The sequence below is a fragment of the Phoenix dactylifera genome, chromosome 7 (assembly GCF_051530095.1).
Source record: "Phoenix dactylifera cultivar Ajwa chromosome 7, Ajwa_hap1_PhDact_Kaust_v1.1, whole genome shotgun sequence".
Taxonomy (NCBI): Eukaryota; Viridiplantae; Streptophyta; class Magnoliopsida; order Arecales; family Arecaceae; genus Phoenix; species Phoenix dactylifera.
Window position 1 is genome coordinate 5,802,717 of NC_143196.1, and position 26,414 is coordinate 5,829,130.

The 26,414-nt window shown below is 37.4% G+C and overlaps 2 protein-coding genes across 2 annotated transcripts; both read right to left on the reverse strand.

Annotated features, from left to right (window-relative positions):
* Positions 1 to 1,188: 1,188 nt before the first annotated feature.
* LOC149753118 (flavanone 3-dioxygenase 2-like) lies at positions 1,189 to 1,773 on the reverse strand. The gene has a single exon (XM_089924111.1). The coding sequence runs from the start codon at positions 1,771 to 1,773 to the stop codon at positions 1,189 to 1,191; it is 585 nt and encodes a 194-aa protein (XP_089780237.1).
* Positions 1,774 to 19,164: 17,391 nt separating this feature from the next.
* On the reverse strand, positions 19,165 to 20,302 carry LOC148702867 (putative 2-oxoglutarate-dependent dioxygenase SLC1). Its single transcript, XM_088701089.2, has one exon. It carries the CDS (start codon positions 20,257 to 20,259, stop codon positions 19,351 to 19,353), a length of 909 nt encoding a protein of 302 aa, XP_088557215.2. The 5' UTR covers positions 20,260 to 20,302; the 3' UTR covers positions 19,165 to 19,350.
* Between the last annotated feature and the right edge of the window lie 6,112 nt (positions 20,303 to 26,414).

A 26,414-nucleotide genomic window follows, 5' to 3' on the forward strand; every position in this document is an offset into this window, starting at 1 on the left:
CTTTTTTTTGAGGTTTTCTTTTCGATAGTCTTAAATACATGAACACTATCGTAGGACAGACCTGGGCATTTTTATTAGGCCTTTTAGCTACATTGATTTTTGATGCAAAGATCGAGCATGGGCTAGCATTTTTTTGTCTGCATCGATACTGAGCTATTACTTAATGCTACCAATGCCTAGGCCCGAGGTGAGAATCTCTTGGAGCTCCCAAATCCCATCCTCTATGTTGTGGCAATGGTTGACTCGATCTTGAATCAAGCAAATTATAAAGTGATTATTAGGTGACAAATACCCTTCTTGGCGCCATTTGGGAGGATTCTTTTGTGCATCAACAATTGGATTGTTTTACACTTCCATCCAACTTTTATATTTTATAAACTTAGTATACCATCTTACTATTTTAATCTTAATATATATGTATAAATGCCTATACTTCACCCAACATAATCAGTAGTGTAACAAAAGCTTATAATAAAGAGCATCAACTCTACTTTCCACCCGTGATGATACATATGGTCAACAGATTATAAAAATTAACAAAAGTAAAGGTCTTAGCACCCTGCTTTCTAGAAATTTTACTGATTATTATTTATTTAGGAGATTCGAGTTAAGCAATTTGAAGGAATCATTCCTTCTCCCCTTTCGAACAAAGTTGGTATTAGAGCTTCCCACATTGGTAAATTCAGAACGAGCTAAATTTTCTAAATAAACGGAGCATGCAATTTGGATTAAATACTAAAAAATTATTCAAGAGAAAGTTGTTGCAAGAAAAAAAAGACTATGATTCATGTGGAGGATTGTAGAAGACTTCATACAACCAAGCCAACAAAATCTTTGGATAGAAAGTTTCTCTATGAAGGTCAAAGTAAGAGAGAATCTCAATGAACATTACCGATGCTCCTCATGTCCAACTTTTGATATCACAAAGATTGAACTTTGAATTGATAAAAGAGAAATATCTCCAAATAAAAGAGTTCATTGATGCAGCAATACAAACTCAAGTCTGCTAAGATGAGCACCATTAATTTATAGACTTATAAAATTGACTTGATGATGAAACATGGTACGCATGGACAATCTATAAACCAACACCGAAATGGTAGACTCGATGACATGTAGGACACAGTATGCTCCTGCGATTATTTGACCCAAGATAAGTAAGATGAAGGAACACCTCCCTATGATCTTCTAAATATGAACCATAGTGTCAAAACCTCTGATCTCAGGCCCATTGCCAACTGCCAATGAAATTTGAGTTGTTTTCTCATTTACCACTACTTGGTGCTCTGCAGCCTTGTACCTCCCTTCACTTACCCTTTTCATGGAATTACCTAGGAAAACCACTAGGGCGGCAGCCACATGTGGAACAATGACCCATTTACCCTCGTGCCTTAGTTGTAGACCATGAACATTGTTATCCATAAGGACCTTGAGGAGGCATTGATCTGTGTGGGGCCCCATTCCAAGTGCCAGGTGGGGCCGGGGGCATGACGGGTAATAGTTGCATAACATGTATTGAAACCCTTCTCTTATCATGCCTTCTACATACTCGTCTTTGCCTAAACTTTCATAAATGGCCCTTTCCAACCTCGTAGCTAGTTGCCAGGTTGCCTCCAAGAATGCTTTGGCCACATCCCTATAGTTGAAGGGTTCCGAGGGCCAGAGGTGAATGATCTCATCATTGGCAAGGCGACTTTGGTGGCGGAGAACTTCTTGATAGCTATGGTCAGGCTGCAAAATGTAGTTCACGAGGCTTGTGCTATCGTTTGTCATATATTTCATCTTTTCTTCCTACGGGAGGGTAAAGAAGGCCTTGGCAGCTTCAAGCATCCCCTCTATTATCGATGTCTCGATGCCATGGTTGACAACAAGGAAGAGACCCCAATCGACACAGGCCTTGTCTATAGCCTCTATGATGCCAGCTTTAGCCAATGGGTCGTTAAGGCCTTGGAGGTTGATGATCGGGATAGCGGAGGTGGAAGATGGTGGTGCTTGAATTGGGAGAGGGGGGGGGGGGGGGGGGGAGGGGGGCTCTGGGAAATAGTTTGTCGCTTGGTGGTTGGATAGAGAGATGACCGGTGGAATAGCAATAAGTGCGGTAGGAGGTGCCATGGCCTTGGTTTTCAAACAAGTTTAGCGATAGGGCCTACAATAGAAAGGTAGTGGAGTAGAATCCCGATTTATAATGGGTTAGAGGGAGTAGTGGTCTAGAAAAGGGTACAACTGCGGAGCGGTTTAGCTGTTTGGCTTCATGGACATTGCATTAACGGCTAGTAATCAATTAGCTATGAAAGATAAAAATAATTTTGTGGGCAATAACAACTCGCTAGGTCGGGTGATAGTCACGATGTCAATAAAGCCAAAATCTATTTGATCATCATAGGTTAGTTATACAAATGGCACTTAACAACTCATAAAACCTAAAACTGATATGGAAGTTGATTTGATAATGACATAGTTTGTTTTTGAACAAAAGAAAAGCCAAAATTCGTTAGGTATTCGGTTCTACAAAGTGTTCGAACTCTATTGCCATAATTATCTTTGATATCCGTCTATGTATTATATGCATCAGATAATTATGAGGGCAAGTAGGAATCATCAAGTCATTACAACCAAAATTTGTTCAACACTTACCAGAATTTGCTAGTATTAGTGGTGGTCCCTAATGTATGAAAGAAAAAGTTAGTTTCACACTAATTAATTGACAAATTTGGACTTTGTTTGCATTCTGTTAACTACAAAAGCCAAAATTAGTTTGATAGTCACCAAATTTTGCTAGGACAAGTGGTAGTCACTGAAGTGATGGAACCCAAAATTAGTTTCTTGTGCACTAGAGTTTGCTAACACATGGGATGCTCTCTTGCTCATAAAAGATGAAATTAGTTTTATACCTATCTGATTTTGCTAGCACATGTATTGGTCACCAATTCAAAAAAGCCAAAGTTAGTTCTATGCTCATTAGAGTTCACTAAGAGATGGGTGTCTTAACCCACACACGAAAGCTAGAATTCGTTTAAAACCAACTAGTAGAGCGAGTATGATTTCATTTTGCCAATATAAGCACAATGGAAAATAACATTGCTATGAGGTTGTTGACCACTGTTGGTTATTTATATTCGCAAATAGCTGCAATCATGACTTCAATATTATTACTACTTTTATGTTGCTGACTATCAGTTTTAATCATATTAGCACAATGGCGATTCCTTAAGATTTTTATAATGGTCAGTAAATATTTTGGCGGAAGGTACTCCCATTGTTGAAATCTTAATGGCCAACTTGCCTATCTATATAGTAAGTGAATTGAACTTAATGCTAATTGAAGTAACTCACACTACATTAGACGTAAGAAAATCTAGTGGAACTATAATGCATAAATTTTTGGTGCAATGCCAGACAAAATGAGATAGGATTTAGGATGGGTTATTCTTCGTTTATAAAACTTGTATTTCTTTTTTCCTTGTGCTAATGCTATGTCTAATTTTCTTATAAAAAAATCATTTTTTGGTCCATAAATAATATTATAATGATAATGAATAATTTTCCTATAGAAGCATCATATTTGGACTTTATTAAACTAGTGTGACCCACTTTCTATCAATTGCAGATTTAGCTTAGTTGATGCCCCTACTATGAAACATTCACACATTCAAGTAGTTGATTTGCATATTTGGTAATAGATGTTCAAATATACAAGTTGATCTGCATGTGAAAATGTTTTATAGTATTCATAAGCACGAGCATGTAATTGTCAAAGGAGGACCTTCTTCTAAAAAAAGTGATTGTTCTCCCAAAAATGAGAAAAAATATTTTTCTTGCAAAGCATATTTTGGTTTTGGGTTCATTTTTTTGCATTTTGGAGTTTCTTTGGTTCCATCAATGTCTTTTCATGCAGGTTTTTTCTGAGGTTTTCTTTTGGATAGTTTTAATCACATGAATACTATTGTAGAAGAGACTTGGGTATTTTGATTAGGCCTTCTAGCTTGAATTTGGGGGAGCATGCCAACGAAACATTAGGCCCAACTAGCTGAACTGATTTTTAATGCAAAGATCAAGCCTTGGACAGTAATTTTTGTCTGCAATGATATTGAGCTATTACTTAATGCTACCAATGCCATGGCCCCATATGAGAATCTCTTGCAGCTCCCAAATCCCATCCTCTATGATGTGGCAATGGTTGACTCGATCTTGAATCAAGCAAATTGTAAAGTAATTATTAGGTGACAAATACTCTTCTAGGTGCCATTTGGGAGGATTCCTTTATGCATCAACAATTAAATTGTTTTACACTTCCATCCAACTTTTATATTCTTTAAAATTAGTAGACCATCTTACTGTTTTAAGCTTAATATATATAAGTGCCTATGATTCGCCCATCATAATTAGTAGTAACAAAAGCTTATAATAAAGAGCATAAAGTCTACTTTCAACCTGTGATGGTACTTATGGTCTATATATTATAAAAAATTAATGAAAATAAAAGTCTTAACACCCTGCTTTCTAGATTTTTTATTGATTATTATTTTATTTAGGAGATTTGAGTAGAGCAAGTTGAAGGAATCATTCTTCACTCCTTTCAAACAAAGTTGGTATTAGAACATCCCTCATTGGTAAATTCAGAAAGGGCTAACTTCTCTAAATAGGCAGAGCATGCAATTTGGATTAAATACTAAAAAAATATTCAAGAGTAAATTATTGCAAGCATCTCATTTTATAAGTTTCTATATTGCCTATCAATGGATGCTTAGAGTACATATCTGCTCTTATATTTCTCCAAACTATACTTTTAGAAAAAAAATTACAATATTATATTTTCATATTCTTCTTTAGTACTTTTCTTATCCCTATTTTAAGGTTTATACTCTATACGAACCAAGAGCAAATTTTCTGAGAACAATGTACATGAAGAATGTCACAATTCTCTTGCCTCTGTAATTGCCATCCCTCCAGCCCTTCCACTACACCCCACAAAAGAAAAGAAAGAAAAAAAAGGCTATGATTCGTGTGGAGGATTCTGGAAGACTTGATATAACCAAGCCAACAAAATTTTTGGATACAAAGTTTCGCTATGAAGGTCAAAGTAAGAGAGAATCTCAATGAACATTACTGTGGAGTGATTGAGTATTCCCTAATTGATTTTGATGAGCACAAAGCATTTGAGTATATCTTATGTTATTCTAATGAATTCAATCTAGTGTTTCAGGTAAATCTTTATGAATTTCTGTCTAAGTGCCTCAAGCTTTGGTTCAAAGTATTTTGGTTAAGTATTGGACTCTATTTGAACCAAAGTCTGCATCACGAGTCTTGCGAGTCGACTCCGGAACACTTAAAGTTTCTAGCACAAGCTCGAGTCGACTCCAGGACACGCCGAGTCGACTCCGACTGAGAACAAACAGAAAGACAAAAAGATGGAATTTGAGACCTTGTTAGCGAGTCGACTCCAGAAGGTTGCGAGTCGACTCCGATGCTTGGCGAGTTGACTCCAGATGGTCCCGAGTCGACTCCAAAGAAAAGCTGACAAAAAGACATAACGTTAGTTTTTGAGACCCTGTCAGCGAGCCGACTCGCGAAGACTACGAGTCGTCTCCCATATCAGCCGAGTCGACTCCCAGTTTGTTCGAGTCGACTTCCAGAGGAAAGTAGTCTGAAAGGTAGAGAAGCAGTTTCGGAGACCCTGTGAACGAGTCGACTCCAGATGTTCCAGAGTCGACCCCCAAGAGAGCCGAGTCGACTCCAGTAAGGTCCGAGTCGACTCCAAGGCAGATATGTTCAAAAGACAGAGAATCAATTTTTCGGTCTCTGAGAGCGAGACGTCTCCCGAAGATCTCGAGTCGTCTCTCAAGACAGTCGAGTTGACTTCATGTAAACCCGAGTCGACTCGAGGAAGAAAAATAGAAAGTTGGATTTCTGAAAGCCTGAGAACGAGCCGACCCCTAAGTGCACAAGTCGTCTCCAATTGTTGGCGAGTCGACTCCGGTTTAGTTCGAGTCGACCCCAAGACAAGGCATGCACTTTAATTCAAATCTAAAACAGTGGGCGAGTCGTCTCCAGTAAAGTGCGAGTCGACTCTAGTAACAGCCGAGTCGACTCCAGATCGCGCGAGCCGACTCCGATCCTAACGGATATATTGTCAAAATGTGCAGATGGGTCAGAACGGCTCTAATCTCCTCTCTAACGGCTAGTTTTCGAAAGGAATCACTTAAATAGCTAGAGTGAACAGTAGTAGACAACAAGAGAGCTATTTCATTTGAGCATTAAAGTATTTTCAACTATCAAGAGCTTTCGAAGAGTGAATCCAAGCAAAAGAAGAAAGAAGTGCATTCAACTCAAACCAAACAGGCTTCCTTCGCATTCAAGGCTCTACCTACTGTCCTCCATCCTTCGGTTCATTCAAGAGAAGACTCAGAAATCGAGAAGCCCCACTTCCTCATCTCAAATTTGTTTGAGAGCTTCTAACTCAACCTTGCTTATATTGTTTCATATTTGCTTTTTTAGAAGCTTCTTCTTGTGAACTTTAAACTCTTATTTTGTATACTTGATTCAATCAGGGAATTGAATCAAGGGTTGTAAGGTTTGTTGGTGAGCCAAAGATAAAACCAATGGTGTAAGGTTGTGGTTGGTGAACCGGAGAAAACCAAATGAATTTGATTATAAATCCGGAAAAACAATCGAGTGGTTCTAGTCGGTGAGCCTGTCAAAATCGACCGAGTTCGTTGTAATCTCGTGAAAACAACAAGTTAGGTTGTGAGCTTGTAAAACAACCAGCTGTAATCCTAGGAATTATAGTGAACTCCCAAGTGTGGCTTGGGGAGTGGACGTAGGAGCAAGAGTTGGCTCCGAACTACTATAAACCTCTCTATGTTTGTATTGGTCCTTGTCTCTTCATCTCTCTTCACTCATTGCATTTAGTGGTCTAACTAATTCACTTGCAATAGGTTTAGTTAATCACTCATCAAGTTTTTAATTGGTCAATATTTAATCAAAACCCAATTCACCCCCCCTCTTGGGTTGTCTCCTTAGGCAACAAGTGGTATCAGAGCAGGTGCTCTCATATCGATTGGTGTTCTATTTTTTAAAAAGAGTAAAAGATTGAGATGACAACCCCATTTGGATCTTTCCTTAGTGAAGGATAATCCACCAATAGGCCACTATTTTTCAATGGTACAAATTATACCTATTGGAAGGCTAGGATGAGAATCTTCATCCAAGCCTAAGACTATGATGTATGGAGCATCATAGTAAATGGACCAGACATTCTAAGACACACGATAGATAATGTGTCCATTCCTAAGCTTGAAAAAGATTGGGATGAATTTGATAGAAGAAAAGTACAACTTAATGCTAAGGCAATGAATGTACTATATTGTGCCTTAGACCCAAATAAATTCAATAGAATCTCTACTTGTATTTTGCAAAAGAGATATGGGATAGACTTGAAGTGACCCATGAGGGTACAAATCAAGTCAAAGAGTCTAAAATTAACATGCTAGTTCATAAGTATGAACTATTTAAGATGGAGTCTAATGAAACTATTACTTGCATGTTCACCAAATTTACTGATATTATCAACAGCCTAAAAAGCCTTGGTAAAAGTTATTCTAACAGTGACCTTGTTAGGAAGGTTTTTCGCATGAACTCACGATAAAACAACACAGTGAAGAAGAATCCTCCCATAAGAAAAAGGTAATTGCCCTCAAGTCTACTTCATCTAACAAAGATCTTTCTTGCAGTAGCAGTAATGAAGAAGAAGGCAATGTGGAAGATGAAGAAGAGGCTCTTCTTGTGCGAAAATTCAGAAGATTCATCAATAGGAAGAAACCCTTCCATAGGAAGAGGTTCCTTTCAAGCTCCTTCCACAAGGACAAGGGTAAGGAGAAGAAAAATGAGGGAATCAGATGCTACGAATGCAAGAAGTTGGATCATTTCAGAGCCGACTGCCCCTTGCTGAACAAGATCAACAAGCACAAGAAGAAGAAAGTCCTTCTCACCACCTGGACTGACTCCGATAAGTCATCATCATCATCGAAAGAGGAGCAAAAGGAGAAGATCAATTTCAGTCTTATGGCCAACGAGGATGAGGTAAGTATTGAAAATCATTTAGATTTTATCTTTGAAGAATTGTATGATGCCTTTAATGAACTAATGGATGAATATAGGACAATAACCTTTAAGAACAAAGAATTGAAGCTACCTAATCAATCTTACATTCATAAAACTGATAAATTGATTAAGGATAAGGACTCTATTATCAAAGAAAATTTAGAACTTAAAATAAGCAACCAATTGCAAACTCAAAAAACTGATACTTTAATTAAAGATAAAGAAAGACTAACTAAGAAAATTTCTAAACTTAAAAATAGTAATCATACTTTAAAAGATAATTCAATTAATAATGTTAAATCATTGAATGAAGAAAACTTGAAATTAACTAAAGAACTTGAAAAATATAAACCTATTGTTGAGAAGTTTACCTATAGCTCTGAAAAACTAGAAATGATTCTTAATAGTCAAAGAGCTGTATTTAATAGAGCCGGGTGAGGGTATAAGCCTAAGAACAAATAGAAATTTCTTTAAAACTTCTTTGTAAAAGCCGGTGAAAGTAAAGCTAAAGATGTAATCTATTTTTGTTGTGATAGAATAGGACATAAAGCTAATATATGCAACTATAAAAAAACAGAAGCTAAAAGAAAGATTAAAAAGGTTTGGGTTCCAAAAAGAACTAACATAGCTAACTTAGAAGGATCTAAGAAAACTTGGGTACCTAAGACTGCTTGATTTCTTTGTGTATAGGAGTGTCTTGCGGCCAAGCTCAATAAACACTGTTGGTACTTGGATAGTGGCTGTTCAACACACATGATGGGTGATAAGGAGAAATTCTTCACTCTAGAATCTAAGAAAGGAGGTGTAGTAACGTTTGGAGACAATAACCAAGGTCACATCATTGGTATCGGTAAAATACAAATCACACCTTCAACCATTGTTGATAATGTTCGATTTGTAGATGGTCTCAAGCATAATTTACTTAGCGTTAGTCAATTATGTGATAAAGATTTTGACGTTTTGTTTAGGTCATCTTTATGCATCATAACCAATTCATTTGACAATAGCTTAGTTTTCAAAGGACTAAGACGTGGCAATGTGTATGTAGTAGATCTTGATGATTTTGCTAAAAACAGCCGCTGCTTAGTAGCTAATGATACTAAGCTCAATGAGTAAAGTTGGTTATGGCATCATAAATTAGGTCATGTAAGTATGAATACACTATCTAAATTAATTAAAAGAGATTCTGTGATTGGTTTGCCAAAGCTGAAATTTGAGAAGAATAGAATTTGTAGAGCATGTCAATTTGGCAAACAATCTAGAAGTTCTTTTAAGTCTATAAACTATGTTTCTACTACTAGACCCCTTGAGCTACTTCACATGGACTTCTTTGGACCAACTAGGATCAGAAGCCTTGGTGGAAAGAAGTATGGTTTTGTGATAATAGATGATTTTTCTAGATACACATGGGTCATGTTTTTGGCTCATAAAGATGAAGCATTTTCAGCATTTAAGAAATTTCATAAGAAAGTAACCAATGTAAAAAATACTTCAGTTATAGCTATTAGGAGTGATCATGGAACAGAATTTGAAAATCATCTTTTTAAAAAATTTTATAGTAAAAAGGGTATAACTCACAATTTTTCTGCACCTAGGACTCCACAACAAAATGGAGCGGTAGAAAGAAAGAATAGAATCCTAGAAGAGATGGCTAGGATCATGTTGTGTGAAAATGATCTTACAAATTAATTTTGGGCTGAAGCTATTAACACATCATGTTATATTCTAAATAGAGTTTTGTTGAGACCAATTATAAAGAAAACACCTTATGAACTTTGGAGAGATAGAAAACCTAAAGTAAACTACCTCATGTTTTTGGTTGTAGGTGTTTCATTCATAATAATGGTAAAGATAATTTAGGCAAATTTGATTCTAAATCTGATGAAGGTATCTTTTTGGGATACTCTACATCAAGTAGGGCATATAGAGTCTTCAATAAAAGAACTCTTGTTGTTGAAGAATCTATTCATGTTATTTTTGATGAGACTTATGATGCTTCCTCTAGCAAGAAAGTAGCTTTTGATGATGATGCAGGGATACTTGAAGAAAAGATGGATGACATGACCTTACAAGAGGATGAACCAAAACAAATTGAAGAGACTTCAACAAGCCAAGAGATAATTGCTGATCATGGGCTTACAAAGGCTTGGAGGTATGCTTACGGTCATCATAAAGAGTTAGTCTTAGATGATCCATCTCAACCTGTTAGAACTAGAGCTTCTCTTAGGAAGTTAAATAATCATCTTGCATTTGTATCATATTTAGAACCTAAAAATATTGGAGAAGCTGAAAATGATGTAAATTGGATAAATGCTATGCAAGAGGAACTTAATCAATTTACAAGAAACAATGTATAGAACTTAGTTGAAAGATCCTCTGAATACTCAATAATTGGAACAAAATGGGTGTACAAAAATAAGCTTGATGAAAATGAAGTTGTGATTAGGAACAAGACTAGACTAGTAGCAAAGGGTTATAATCAATAAGAAGGTATAGATTTTGATGAGACCTTTGTTTCTGTGGCTAGACTCGAGGCAATTAGATTGTTACTAGCATTTGCATGTTTTAAAGATTTCAAATTATTTCAAATAGATATAAAAAGTGCTTTCTTAAATGGGTATATTAATGAGGAGGTTTATGTAGAACAACCTCCTGATTTTGAAAATCATTAATACCCTAACCATGTATTCAAATTAAATAAAACACTTTATGGTCTAAAACAAGCCTCTAGAGCTTGGTATGAAAGACATAGCAAATTTCTATTAGATCATGAATTTTCTAGAGAAAATGTTGATACAACCTTGTTTTTGAAAAAGAAAGGCAAAGATATGTTAATAGTACAGATTTATTTAGATGATATTATTTTCGGTGCTACTAACAATCGTCTTTGCGAAGAGTTTGCTGAATTAATGCAGAGTGAATTTGAAATGAGCATGATGGGAGAGCTGAACTACTTTCTTGGACTTCAAATCAAACAATCTAAGAAAGGGATTTTCATCAATCAAGCTAAGTACATCTAGGAGATGCTAAAAAAATTTGATATGGATAGAAACAAGTCAATCGGTACCCCCATGAGCTCATCATGCAAACTAGACAAAGATAAATCAAATAAGTTAGTAGATCAAAAGCTGTATAGAGGTATGATCGGATCATTATTATATCTTACAGCAAGTAGATCTGATATCATGTTTAGTGTATGCATGTATGCTAGATATCAATCTAATCCTAAGGAATCACACCTAATTGCAGTTAAAAGAATTTTTAAGTATCTAATAGGAACAAAAGATATAGGATTATGGTACTCTAATGAATCAAGCATAGACTTAATAGGGTACACTGATTCAGACTTTGTTGGTTGCAAACTTGATAGAAAAAGCACCAGCGGATTATGTCAACTTTTAGGAGAGAACTTAATCTCATGGTTTAGCAAGAAACAAAACTCGGTTGCACTATCTACGGCGGAGGCCGAATATGTTGTTGCCGGAAGTTGTTGTGCTCAAATTTTATGGATCAAGCAACAACTTGAAGATTATGGCATTAAACAAGATAAGATTTCTATAAACTGTGATAATACAAGTGCCATAAATCTAACTAAAAATTCAATTAAGCACTCAAGAACTAAACACATTGAGATAAGACATCACTTCATAAAAGATCATGTGTTAAATGGTGATGTGATGCTTGAATTCGTTTGTACTGATGATCAACTTGCTGACATCTTCACAAAACCCTTAAGTAAAGATCGATTTTGTGTTCTTAGAAGAGGGTTAGGAGTGATTTGATATATTTTTTTGATTTTTTTTCTCTCATTCATTGATCTTGATCATTAATCTATGTTTTATATAGTATTCCACGTCTATGATCATCAAATCATTCCTTAAGCTCTAAAGATTACCGTTTCTCTCTCTTTTGGCACGGTCCTAATTGAGATTTAGGTTTGTGCCAGAGTTCGAGTTGACTCCGATGATTCCAAGAGTCGACTCGTGGACGAGTCGACTCGCAAATTTTTAGGAGTCGACTCGAGGTCGAAAATCCATCTTTTAACCCTAAACGAACCGACTTTTTCCAAATCTTTCTTTTCGGCCGTCACTGTTCCAAAACCCTCGAATCGTCTCCCACGGTCGTCTCCGCCTCCTCCCTTCATTTTTCCTCCAATTTCACGTCTCTCCTTCCTTTAGTAGGTTGGGATGCCTAGGAAAGCCATTGTATCTCGCCGGAAGAGGTCTCTCGTTGCGAGCGGCGCCGAGAGACGATCCAAGATGAGGAATGAACCCATGAGACCACCTCCTCCGGTTTTCTCCCCATCTCGGTCGGTTCCCTCATGCTCGTGCGCCGAGAGAGTTGTCTCTATTGGGAGGAAAGACGATTTTGACTTCCTCTCCCGAGAAGGGTTTACCTTAGGGCATCATCTTAGGGCTCAAGGTCTAGATTTCTTTTGTTCCCTTGATCTTCACACATACCCTGGGTTAGTCCGGAAATTCTATGGCACCGCCACACGGGGTGGTGGTGGTCTTTAAGGGAGGGTAGCCAATGTCCCTATCTGTATCTCGGAGGACCTCATTGCCCGAGTCCTCCACCTCTCTCGTGAGGGTATAGCTCCTACTCACCCCTCTGATAGATCCGAGGCCCTTACGACCATTCTAGGGAGAGTACCCCAGTCCCCCATTGAGGAGGTCTTCGCAAATCAGCACTCTGCTAAGATGCGCCTCCTACTGAGTATTATTTCTCGCACCCTCTTTCCTAAAATGGGTAGGTTTGACTTTATTTCTGAGAGAGACCTAGCTATCATGTTCAACATCCTACATGACGTCCCTCTCAACTTTCCAAGACTCATTTACAGTCATATCTGTGATCTCCTAGAAAAAACAAGATTAAGTCTTCCATATGGTATGCTCTTCACCCTGATCTTTAGGGAATTAGAGGTCCCTATCTCTGAGGGGGAACCCTCTCGTTCACTTCGCTACACTGACCATATGGACGAGAGGACTCTCCACAGAATGGGATTCCATAAGATGGAGGGTACTTGGGTTAGGAAAACTTCTTCTGCCATACCATCTGACCCCACTGCTCCTCACTCTTCTACTTTTGACCATGATCCGGATACCTCCACAGATCCTTCCATCTTTCCATCCACTGCTGGCCCTTCATCCACTGTGCCACCATCTCAGCAGCCTCTTGAGGTTAGGCTTAATAGTAAGCAGCTCAGAGCACTGAGGGATGATATTTTGAGAGAACTGAGGAGTACCACAAGTACACCCTTTACTGATCTGACCCCTTCCACCGTAGCTATTTCAATGATGATTGCTGAAGTGAAGGAGGAGTTATCTAGTCTGAGATGTCTTATTCAGGGTCAATACATGAGATTCTCAGATATTCAAGAAGCTACAAAGAAGATGCAAGGCTCCATAAGATCAGAGCTGTTAAAGCTAAATAAAGGAGCTGAAAGAGTAGCAAACACTGTTGTAGATAAGCTTGATGCAAACATCGACAGCGTAACCCAGCTGACCCAAACCCACAATAGGACTACTTCAGAAATCATTCAGCAACTGGGAAATATCTCTAAGGCAGTTCGTTTGATTATGGAGTGTCAACGACGAACCTTGGGAGCCTCATCTTCTTCTAGACGTCCACCTCCCTAAACTTGTATTTTTCTTGAAAATCATTTAAAGTCCTTTTGAACTTTCAATCATTGTACTCAATTGTGTAATACTTACAATGAATTAAAAAGTCTTTTCTAAGAACTTGTGTATTTTGTATTTTTTGTGTTTGAGTACTATATACTTTCTGAACATCTTTTATGTATTCAAGCTTACAGTGAATGAAAAGCATATCTTTTTGTCTCATTAACTATGCTTCTTGTATGTTTTTGACTCTTTGATACTTCAACTTTTTGCTACGATGACAAAAAGGGGGAGAACATATGATATAATTGCAAGTAAAGGGAATCACTAAATAAGAAAATTTTTAAGGGATATTCGGAGATTAGTTGGATTATATTCAAGAACAAATCGTCAGATTTTCTCTTCTATAATTAAGAACTTAAGTTCAAGTTTAAAATATTAAAGAAAAATTCAGAAAATTTAAACAAAGTTCAAACAAAATTGAATGCACATGTTGAGAAAAAGAATCTGAAATTCTATGAAAGCAAATTCATTAAAGACATATAAGCCAAAAAAATGATTGTATGATTTGAAGGCTTATATAATTTCAAATGAAAGGGAAAACTTTAATTTCAGAGTTTACTGACTCATACCTTTCAATTTTGGATACACTAAATGACTAGACATTTGAATTCATTTCAAAAGTTTACCTTAAATCATTCCTTGGATGAGTAATTTGAAAGTGATTCCTAGGTTCTTCGGTGTTTAGCATGCTGAATTTTTTTTTTTTTTTTGAAAACCATGGCTGAACCTGATCGGGTTGCCTACGTACCCCTTCACAAGGAAAATCAAGCCACACGTAGTTCTTTTAAAATTTCAAAAATACAGCTGAAAAATGAATCAAACAATTTAATTCATGCATGCTTACAAGATCAAATCTAGAAATCAGCATATTAAGAACACATAGGATTATGCCGGAATCGTTTAAACAATTATGCTAAAACTTTTATGCATAATTAACTATCAGATCTGAAACTTAAAACTCTATTCCAATTAATCTCCGAATATCCATCGAATGGATTCTGAAGATATCTCCGTGAGGAGCCCTAAAAGAGGGTAAAACCTCGGAGAATCGGACCTAGACCTTGACACCATAATAAATGATTAATGCTAGATTAATACCTTTTATGATGGATGAAAGTTGTGAATCTGATTTTTGACTTCGCAGCCACGCACACGAATGGCCTCTACGAGAAGTACACGCGAAGTCCTGAAGGATCTTCTTCTACAACAGTGCTAGCAATTGCAGAACACTTGAAAGCTGAAATCTGCCCGTCGGGATTCAATCAACTCTTGATCAATCGTCTTGAAGCAGATGGAGATGAGGTTTGTAAGAAAAGTAGAGAACTCAGATCTGATCTTGAATCTTCTAGATATTCACCCTGAAAACCCTATCTAAAATGGAGAAGAAGAGGAAGAGGAGGCGGGTGAGGAAGAAGGCTGCAATGGATGTGTTTTTGGTGCCCATGTTTGACCCCTTTTAATGGCCTCCGAATTTTCATTCAAAATTCGAAATTTATTTTCAGAAAACCTCTTTTAGTTGGCACATGCAAAGGAATAGGAACAACCCAAATCAGATCTCAACCAAATCTGATTTAAATTCAAATTTTAAACACATGTGCAAGAGGGAAGGAATTTGAAATCCATGCGACAAGGTAAAACACTTCATAATTTCGAAATCACCTCTTGAAATTCGAATTTAATCCATTCAAAAACTCATACGCCACCTTGGCTGATGGTTTGAGTGATTAAAATCATTTAACACATTGCTTAATGTTTGAATTTAAATCCAAATAACAAACAATGTCGCCATGTGTCAAGCAATGGGTCCATGTGCCATGCAATAATTTTGGTTTATTTAAAATTCATGAAATCCAATTCCATGTCACCAATAATTGCCACATCATCTGAGCCTAATCCCCTTGGGTTGCACCTAATCAAATTTGGTCAAACCCGAATTAAAACAAAGCAATTTGGTTGAACCCAATCTAATCAGGTCAGACCCTGATTGAGCTCAACTTGAATCCAATTCAATTTTGGCTCATGCAAACTCAATCAAATTGAATTAATTACTTTGTGTTGGACCTAATCCAATTTGGTCGGACCTAATCCAATTTGGTCAATCCCCAATTAAGAACAAATTAATTTAAAATTAATTTGATCAGCTTAAGTCCTTTTTGGTTCTAACCTAATCCAATCAGGTCAAAATCCTGATTGAGCCCAAACTTGAATCTAATTCAATTTGGCTCATCCTTAGCACAATTACTCAATCAAATTGAGTTTATTAGTAATTTAATTACTAATTAATCCTTCAATAATTACTTTAATTATTTTATAAGATAATTTGCCAATCAAATTGACCAAATTATCCCTGAATGATTCTTAATCATTCATCAGCTTTCTTGATCAATCAGGAATCTTCTATGCGTGTGACCTCATAGGTTCAAACCTAAGCCGGTAGTATAGGAACAATTTTCTACACTAATTGATGTGACCATCTAGCAATGGTACCCAATGTCCGGATAGGCTGAATATATGCGAAGCAAATATTCTGGAACCCTGAACTATGGTTACTGTATAATTCAATCCCTTTGACTCCTAATGCCAGGATGACTTAGAGCTCACTGTCAACCCTATAATTAGTACATCCATTATGTGATTAACTTTAGATATCTCGTGACTCCTCACTGGAATTACCCTGGCCAAGGTTTTGCTAAATTAATCACAAGATATTATCTCCTATTTTCAGGAGGGGTCAATTCCATCTTGACTCACAACTGACTACGCAAGTACTTGACTGCACCCAGTGACCTTCCGTCACTGAATTAGAAATTCAGGTAGTCTGGTACCAAAGTACAGTGAGTTGCTTGCTAGTCACAGGTTGCGGTCTCAGGTCAGAGGGCCAAACTTATACCCATATCCACTCGGAACATCTCTCGACAGTAGAGCATTCCGAAATTGGTCACGTTCAGTGAAATGTACTCCTACACTTCACCTGTGTGGCATACCAGTGTCTCCACACTCCTTGGTTAAGAGGACAACCAACGTATATGTCACACAACGACCTAATCTCGATAATGCTGTCGTCCTAGTAACAACATATCATTTGGTCGTGAACAAGTTTAAGGACTCAAAGATAAATCCTCCTTTATCATAACATAAGTCCTAAGGACTTCATCATATAAGAGTTCATTTGAAGATGAAATGATGAATAATGCCAAATAACACTTTATTAATTTGTCAATTCATTTACAAAATTCAATCATCAATATGCTGACGATTGACATTTAGGATACAAATCCCAACATAATTCACTTTACAAATACTCAATGTTTTATCATCATCAAAAAGGGAGAGATTGTGGAGTGATTGAGTATTCCCTAATTGATTTTGATGAGCACAAAGCATTTGAGTATATATTGTGTTGTTCTAATGAATTCAATCTAGTGTTTCAGATAAATCTTTATGAATTTCTGTCTAAGTGCCTCGAGCTTTGGTTCAAAGTATTTTGGTTAAGTATTGGACTCTATTTGAACCAAAGTCTGCATCACGAGTCGACTCCTGAACTTTGCGAGTCAACTCCGGAATACTTAAAGTTTCTGGCACAAGCTCGAGTCGACTCCAGGACAAGCCGAGTCGACTCCGACTGAGAACAGACAGAAAGACAGAATGATGGAATTTGAGACCTTGTTAGCGAGTTGACTCCAGAAGGTTGCGAGTCGACTCCGATGCTTGGCGAGTCGACTCCAGATGGTCCCGAATCGACTCCAAAGAAAAACTGACAAAAAGACAGAATGTTATTTTTTGAGACACTGTCAGCAAGCCGACTCGCGAAGACTACGAATCGTCTCCTATATCAGCCGAGTCGACTCCCAGTTTGTCCGAGTCGACTCCCTGAGGAAAGCAGTCTGAAAGGCAGAGAAGCAGTTTCGGAGACCCTGTGAACGAGTCGACTCCATATGTTCCAGAGTCGACCTCCAAGATAGCCGAGTCGACTCCAGTAAGGTCCGAGTCGACTCCTTGGCAGATATGTTCAAAAGATAGAGAAACAATTTTTCGGTTTCTGAAAGCGAGACGTCTTTCGAAGATCTCGAGTTGCCTCTCAAGATACCCGAGTCGACTCCAAGTAAACCCGAGTCGACTTGAGGAAGAAAAATGGAAAGTTGGGTTTCTGGAACCTTGAGAACAAGCCGATCCCGAAGTGCACGAGTCGTCTCCAGCTGTTGGCGAGTCGACTCCGGTTTGGTCCGAGTCGACCCCAGGACAAGGCATGCACTTTAATTCAAATCTGGAATAATGGGCGAGTCGTCTCCAGTAAAGCATGAGTCGACTCCAGTAACAGCGAGTTGACTCTAGATCGTGCGAGCCGACTCCGATCTCAATGGATACACTGTCAGAATGTGCAGACGGGTCAGAACGGCTCTAATCTCCTCTCTAACGGCTAATTTTTGAGAGGAATCACTTAAATAGCTAGAGTGAACAGTAGTAGACAACTAGAGGGCTATTCCATTTGAGCATTAAAGTATTTTCAACCACCAAGAGCTTCCGAAGAGTGAATCCAAGCAAAAGAAGGAAGAAGTGCATTCAACTCAAACCAAACAGGCTTCCTTCGCATTCAAGGCTCTACCTATTATCCTCCATCCTTTAGTTCATTCAAGAGAAGACTCAGAAATCGAGAAGCCCCACTTCCTCATCTCAAATTTGTTTGAGGGCTTCTAACTCAACCTTGCTTATATTGTTTCATATTTGCTTTTTTAGAAGCTTTTGCTTGTGAACTTTAAACTCTTATTTTGTATACTTGATTCAATCAGGGGATTGAATCAAGGGATGTAAGGTTTGTTGGTGAGCCAAAGATAAAACCAACGGTGTAAGGTTGTGGTTGGTGAACCGGAAAAAAATCAACTGGGTTTGATTGTAAATCCGAAAAAATAATCGAGTGATTCTAGTCGGTGAGCCTGTCAAAACCGACCAAGTTCGTTGTAATCTTGTGAAAACAACAAGTTAGGTTGTGAGCTTGTAAAACAACCAGCTGTAATCCTAAGGATTATAGTGAACTTCTAAGTGTGGCTTGGAGAGTGGACGTAGGAGCAAGAGTTGGCTCCGAACCCCTATAAACCTCTCTGTGTTTGTATTGGTCCTTGTCTCTTCATCTCTCTTCACTCATTGCATTTAGTGGTCTAACTAATTCACTTGCAATAGGTTTAGTTTATCACTCATCAAGTTTTTAATTGGTCAATATTTAATCAAAACCCAATTCACCCCCCTCTTGGGTTGTCTCCTTGGGCAACAATTACCGATGCTCCTCATGTCCAACTTTTGATATCACAAAGATTGACCTTTAAATTGATAAAAGAGAAATATCTCCAAATAAAAGAGTTCATTGATGCAGCAATACAAACTCAAGTCTGCTAAGATGAGCATCATTAATTTATAGACTTATAAAATTGACTTGATGATGAAACATGGTACCCATGGACAATCTATAAACCAACACCAAAATGGTAGACTCGATGACACGCAGGACACAGTATGCTCCTGCGATTATTTGACCCAAGATAAGTGAGATGAAGGAACACCTCCCTATGATCTTCTAAATATGAACAATAGTGTCAAAACCTTTGATCTCAGGCCCATTGCCAACCGCCAATGAAATCCGAGTTGTTTTCTCATTTACCACTACTTGGTGCTCTGCAGCCTTGTACCTCCCTTCACTTACCCTTTCCATGGACTTACCTAGGAAAACCACTAGGGCAGCAGGCACATGTGGAACAGTGACCCATTTACCCTCATGCCTTAGTTGTAGACCATCAACATTGTTATCCATAAGGACCCCGAGGAGGCATTGATCTGTGTGCGGCCCCATTCCAAGAGCCAGGTGGGGCTGGGGGCATGATGGGTAATAGTTGCATAACAAGTATTGGAACCCTTCTCTTATCATGCCTTCAACATACTCTTCATCTTTGCCTAACTTTTCATGAATGGCCCTTTCCAACCTCGTAGCTAGTTGCCAGGTTCCCTCCAAGAATGCTTTGGCCGCATCCCTATAATTGGAGAGTTCTGAGGGCCACAGGTGGATGATCTCTTCATTGGCAGGTCGGCCTTGGTGGCGGAGAACTTCCCGCCAGCTTTGGCCAGGCTGCGAAATATAGTTCATGAAGGTTGTGCCATCCTTTGACATATATTTCATCTTCTCTTCCTGCGGGAGGGCGAAGAAGGCCTTGGCAGCTTCAAGCATCCCCTCTATTATCGATGTCTCGATGCCATGGTTGACGACGAGGAAGAGACCCCATTCGGCACAAGCCTTGTCTATAGCCTCTATGATGCCAGCTTTAGCCAATGGGTCGTTAAGGCCTTGGAGGTTGATGATCGGGATGGCAGAGGTGGAGGATGGTGGTGCATTGAATTTGGAGAGGGTGGGCTCTAAGAAGCAATTCACCTCTTTGTGGTTGGATAGAGTCATGGCGGGTGGAACTGCAACGAGTGTGGTAGGGGGTGCCATGGTCTTGGTTTTCAAAGAAGTTTAACGATTGGGTTGCAATAGAGAGGTAGTGGAGTAGAATCCCAATTTATAATGGGCCAGAGAGAGTTGCGGTCTAGGGAAGGGCACAACTACGGAGCGTTTTAGCAATTTGTCTTCATGCATATTGCACTAACAACTAGTAATCAATTAGCTATGAAAGATACAAACAATTTTGTTGGCCATAACAGCTCGCAAGGATGAGTAATAGTCATGATGTCAGGAAAGCCAGAATTCGTTCAATCATCATAGGTTAGTTATTCAAGTTCCACTTAACAACTCATCAAATCAAAGACAGATGATGAAGTTGATTTGATAATGAGCTGGTCCATTTTTATACAAAAGAAAAGCGAATATTAAATAGGTCAGGTTCAGCGGAGTGTTCAAACTTTATTGCCACAATTATCCTTGAAATCCATCTATATTTTATATGCATCAGATATCTATGAGGACAAGTGGGAATCATCTGGTCCCGACAGCCAAAATATATTCATCACATACCAGAATTTGTTACTATTAGTGGTGGTCCCCAATGTATGAAAGAAAAAGTTAGTTTCACACTAATTAACTAAAAATTTTTGGACTTTATTTGCACTCTATTAACTATGAAAGCCAAAATTCGTTTGATAGTCACCAGATTTTGCTTGGACAAGTGGTAGTCACCAAAGTGATGGAACCCAAAATTAGTTACTTGTGCACTTGAGTTTGCTAGCACATGTGACACTCTGTTGCTCAAAAAAGCTGAAATAAGTTTTATAGATATCTAAGTTTGCTATCACATGTGTTGGTCACTAATTCGGGGAAGCCAAAGTTATTTCTATGCTCATCAGAGTTCGCCAATAGATGGGTGACTTAACCAATATGCGAAAGCAACAATTAGTTCAAAACCAACTAGAAGAGCGGGTATGATTTCATTTTGCCAATATAGGTATAGTGGAAAATGACATGGCTACTTTCAGGTCGCTGACCATTATTTGTTATGTTTCTGGCAAATAGCTGCAATCATGATTTCAATAATATTGCTTCTTTCATGTTGCTAATTATCACTTTAATCATATCAGCATAGTGGCGATTCACCATGACATCTATAATGGTGAGCAAAAATTTTGCGGAAGATACTTCCATTGCTGAAATCTTAAAGACCCATTCACATTTCTATATGGTAAGTGAGTTGAACATTATGCTAATTGAAGTAACCCACACTGCAGTAGCCATAAGGATGAGTAATAGTCATGACATCAGGAAAGCCAGAATTCGTTCGATCACCATAGGTTAGTTGTTCAAGTTGCACTTAACAACCCATCAAATCAAAAACTGATCATGAAGTTGATTTGATAATGAGCTAGTCCATTTTTATAAAAAAGAAAAGCGAATATTAAATAGGTCAGGTTCAGCGGAGTGTTTGAACTTTATTGCCACAATTATCATTGAAATCCATCTATATTTTATATGCATCAGATATCTATGAGGACAAGTGGGAATCATCTGGTCACGACAGCCAAAATTTGTTCAGCACTTACCATAATTTGTTAGTATTCGTGGTGGTCCCCAATGCATGAAAGAAAAAGTTAGTTTCGCACTAATTAACTAACAATTTTTGGACTTTATTTGCACTCTATTAACTATGAAAGCCAAAATTCGTTTGATAGTCACCAGTTTTTACTTGGACAAGTGGTAGTCACCAAAGTGATGGAACCCAAAATTAGTTACTTGTGCACTAGAGTTTGCTAGCACATGGGACACTCCGTTGCTCAAAAAAGCTGAAATTAGTTTTATAACTATCTGAGTTTGCTAACACATATGTTGGTCCCTTAATCGGGGAAGCCAAAGTTATTTCTATGCTCATCAGAGTTCGCCAATAGATGGGTGACTTAACCAATATGCAAAAAACACAATTAGTTCAAAACCAACTTGTAAAGCGAGTATGATTTCATTTTGGCAATATGGGTAAAGTGGAAAATAACATAGCTACTTTCTGGTTGCTGACCATTATTTGTTATGTTTTTGGTAAATAGCTGCAATCATGACGTCAGTAATATTGCTTCTTTCATGTTACTAATTATCACTTTAATCATATCAACATAGTGGCGATTCACCATGACATCTATAATGGTGAGCAAAAATTTTGCGGAAGATACTTCCATTGCTGATTAAAGACCCACTCACATTTCTATATGGTAAGTATGTTGAACATTATGCTAATTGAAGCAACCCACACTGCAGTAGCCATAAGGATGAGTAATAGTCATGACGTCAGGAAAGCTAGAATTCGTTCGATCATCATAGTTTTGTTATTCAAGTTGCACTTAACAACTCATCAAATCAAAAACTGATCATGAAGTTGATTTGATAATGAGCTAATCCATTTTTATAAAAAAGAAAAGCAAATATTAAATTGGTCAGGTTCAGCGGAGTGTTTGAACTTTATTGCCACAATTATCATTGAAATCCATCTATATTTTATATGCATCTGATATCTATGAGGACAAGTGGGAATCATGTGGTCACGACAGCCAAAATTTGTTCAGCACTTACCAGAATTTGTAAGTTTTCGTGGTGGTCCCCTATGCATGAAAGAAAAAGTTAGTTTCGCACTAATTAACTAACAATTTTTGGACTTTATTTGCACTCTATTAACTATGAAAGCCAAAATTCGTTTGATAGTCACCACATTTTACTTGGACAAGTTGTAGTCACCAATGTGATGGAACCCAAAATTAGTTACTTGTGCACTTGAGTTTGCTAGCACATGTGACACTCCGTTGCTCAAAAAAGCTGAAATTAGTTTTATAGCTATCTGAGTTTGCCAACACATGTGTTGGTCACTAATTCGGGGAAGCCAAAGTTATTTCTATGCTCATCAGAGTTCGCCAATGGATGGGTGACTTAGCCAATATACGAAAAACCCAATTAGTTCAAAACCAACTAGTAAAGCGAATATGATTTCATTTTGCCAATATGGGTATAGTGGAAAATAACATAGCTGCTTTCAGGTAGCTGACCATTATTTGTTATGTTTTTGGCAAATAGCTGCAATCATGACTTCAATAATATTGCTTCTTTCATGTTGCTAATTATTGCTTTAATCATATCAGCATAGTGGGGATTCACCATGACATCTATAATGGTGAGCAAAAATTTTGCGGAAGATACTTCCATTGCTGAAATCTTAAAGACCCACTCATATTTCTATATGGTAAGTGAGTTGAACATTATGCTAATTGAAGTAACCCACACCGCAGTAGCCATAGGGATGAGTAATAGTCATGACGTCAGGAAAGCCAAAATTTGTTCGATCATCATAGGTTAGTTATTTAAGTTGCACTTAACAACTCATCAAATCAAAAACTGATCATGAAGTAGATTAGATAATGAGTTAGTCCATTTTTATAAAAAAGAAAAGCAAATATTAAATAGGTCAGGTTCAGTGGAGTGTTTGAACTTTATTGCCACAATTATCATTGAAATCCATCTATATTTTATATGCATCAGATATCTATGAGGACAAGTGGGAATCATCTAGTCACGACAGCCAAAATTTGTTCAGCACTTACCAGAATTTGTTAGTATTAGTGGTGGTCCCCAATGTTTAAAAGAAAAAGTTAGTTTCGCACTAATTAACTAACTATTTTTGGACTTTATTTGCACTCTATTAACTATAAAAGCCAAAATTCGTTTGATAGTCACCAGATTTTACTTGGACAAGTGGTGGTCAACAAAGTGATGGAACCCAAAATTAGACACTTGTGCACTAGAGTTTGCTAGCACATGTGACACTCCGTTGCTCAAAAAAGCTGAAATTAGTTTTATAACTATCCGAGTTTGCTAACTCATGTGTTGGTCGGGGAAGCCCAAGTTATTTCTATGCTCATCAGAGTTCGCCAATAGATGGGTGACTTAACCAATATGCGAAAACCATAATTAGTTCAAAACCAACTAGTAAAGCGAGTATGATTTCATTTTGCCAATTGGGTATAGTGGAAAGTAACATAGCTACTTTCAGGTCGCTGACCATTATTTGTTATATTTTTGGCAAATAGCTACAATCATGACTCGAATAATATTACTTCATTTATGTTGCTAATTATCGCTTTAATCATATCAGCATAGTGGGGATTCACCATGACATCTATAATGGTGAGCAAAAATTTTGCGGAAGATACTTCCATTGCTGAAATATTAAAGACCCACTCACATTTCTATATGGTAAGTGAGTTGAACATTATGCTAGTTGAAGTAACCCACACTGCAGCAGCCATAAGAAAATTTATTAGAACTGTAATGCATAAATTTTCAGTGTAATGCTGGACAACTTGAGATAGGATTTGGGATGGGTCATTCTTAGTTTGTGAAACTTAGATTTCTTTTTTCCTTGGGCCAACGCTATGTTTAATTTTTTTACAAAAAATTTATTTTTTTGCTTTCATAAATATTATTATAATGACAACGAATAATTTTCTTGCAGAAGGCTTTTTTTAACTAGTGTGCCCCCCTTTCACTCAGTTGCACATTTAGCTCAGTTGATGTCCCTACTACGAAACAATCACACGTTTAAGTAATTGATTCGCATATTTGGTAACAAATGTTCAAATATACAAGTTGATCTACATGTGAAATTGTCTTATAGTATTCATAAGCTCAAGCATATAATGGTTGAGGGAGAACCTTTTTCTAAAAACGGTAAATTTTTTTACCAAAAATGACAATTCATTTTCTTGAAAAACTTATTTTGGTTCTGGAGACATTTATTTTGCATCTTGGGATTTCTTTGGTCCCATCAATGTCTTTTCATGCAGGTTTTTTCCAATGATTTCTTTTCGATAGTTTTAATTAGATGAATGCTATCATAGGATAGACTTGGGTAGCCTAATTAGGCCTTCTAGCTTGTATTTGGGCAGGCATGTCGATGAAAATTTAGGCCCAACTAGCTGCACTGATTTTTGATGCAAAGATCCATTCTGGGCCAGCATTTTTTCTCTACATTGATATTTAGCTATTATTTAATGCTACCAATCCCTAAGCTCGAGTTCAGAATCTCTTGCAGCTTTCGAATCCCAACCTCTATGATGTGGCACCGGTTAACTCCATCTCGAATCAGGCAAATTATAAAGTAATTTTCCGGCGACAAATATCCTCCTAAGTGTCATTTGGGACGATTCCTTTATGCACCAACAATTGGATTGTTTTTACCCTTCCATTCAACTTTTAGATTCTATAAAATTAGTATACCATCTTACTGTTTTAGGCTTAAAGTGTCTAAATGCTTCCACTTCATCCACCATTATCAGTGGCAATAAAAGCTTATAATAAAGAGCATAAACTCTATGTTCCACCTATGATTGTACATAGTGTTTACATATCATAAAAAATTAACCAAAGGAAAGGGCTTAGCACCCTGCTTTCTAGAATTCTTATTAATTATTATTTTATTTAAGAGGTTTGAGTTGAGCAAGTTGAAGGAATCATTTCATTTCTCCTTTGGGACAAAGTTTCTATTTGAGCTTCCCACTGTGGTAAACTTAGCAAGAGCTCAAATTTTCCAATAGGCGGAGCATAAAATTTGGATTAAATACTAAAAATTTGTTTTGGAACAAATTGTTGGAAGCACCTCATTTTATATTCTATATTGCCCAACAATGGATGGTTAGAGTATAGATCCACTCCTGTATATGCCCAAACTATTTTTTTCGAAAAAAACATGCAACACGATTTTCCATTTTCTTCATTAGTACTTTGCTTATCCATATTTTTAGCATTCGCGATCTATATGAACCAAGACAAAATTTTCTCAAAACAATGTACATGTAGACTGTCACAAGTTTCCCACCCGCAATTCGAAAAAAAAACATGCAACACAATTTTCCATTTTCTTCATTAGTACTTTGCTTATCCATATTTTTAACGTTCGTGCTCTGTATGAACCAAGACAAAATTTTCTCAAAACATGTACATGTAGATTGTCACAAGTTTCTCACCCTTAATAATTGCCATCTCTCAAACCCCTCCCATACCCCGACAAAAAAAAAGATAAAAAAGCCTACGATTCATACGGACGATTCTAGGAGACTTGATATAACCATGCCAACAAAGTCTTCGTATACAAAGTTTCTCTATGAAGGTCAAAGTAAGAGAGAATC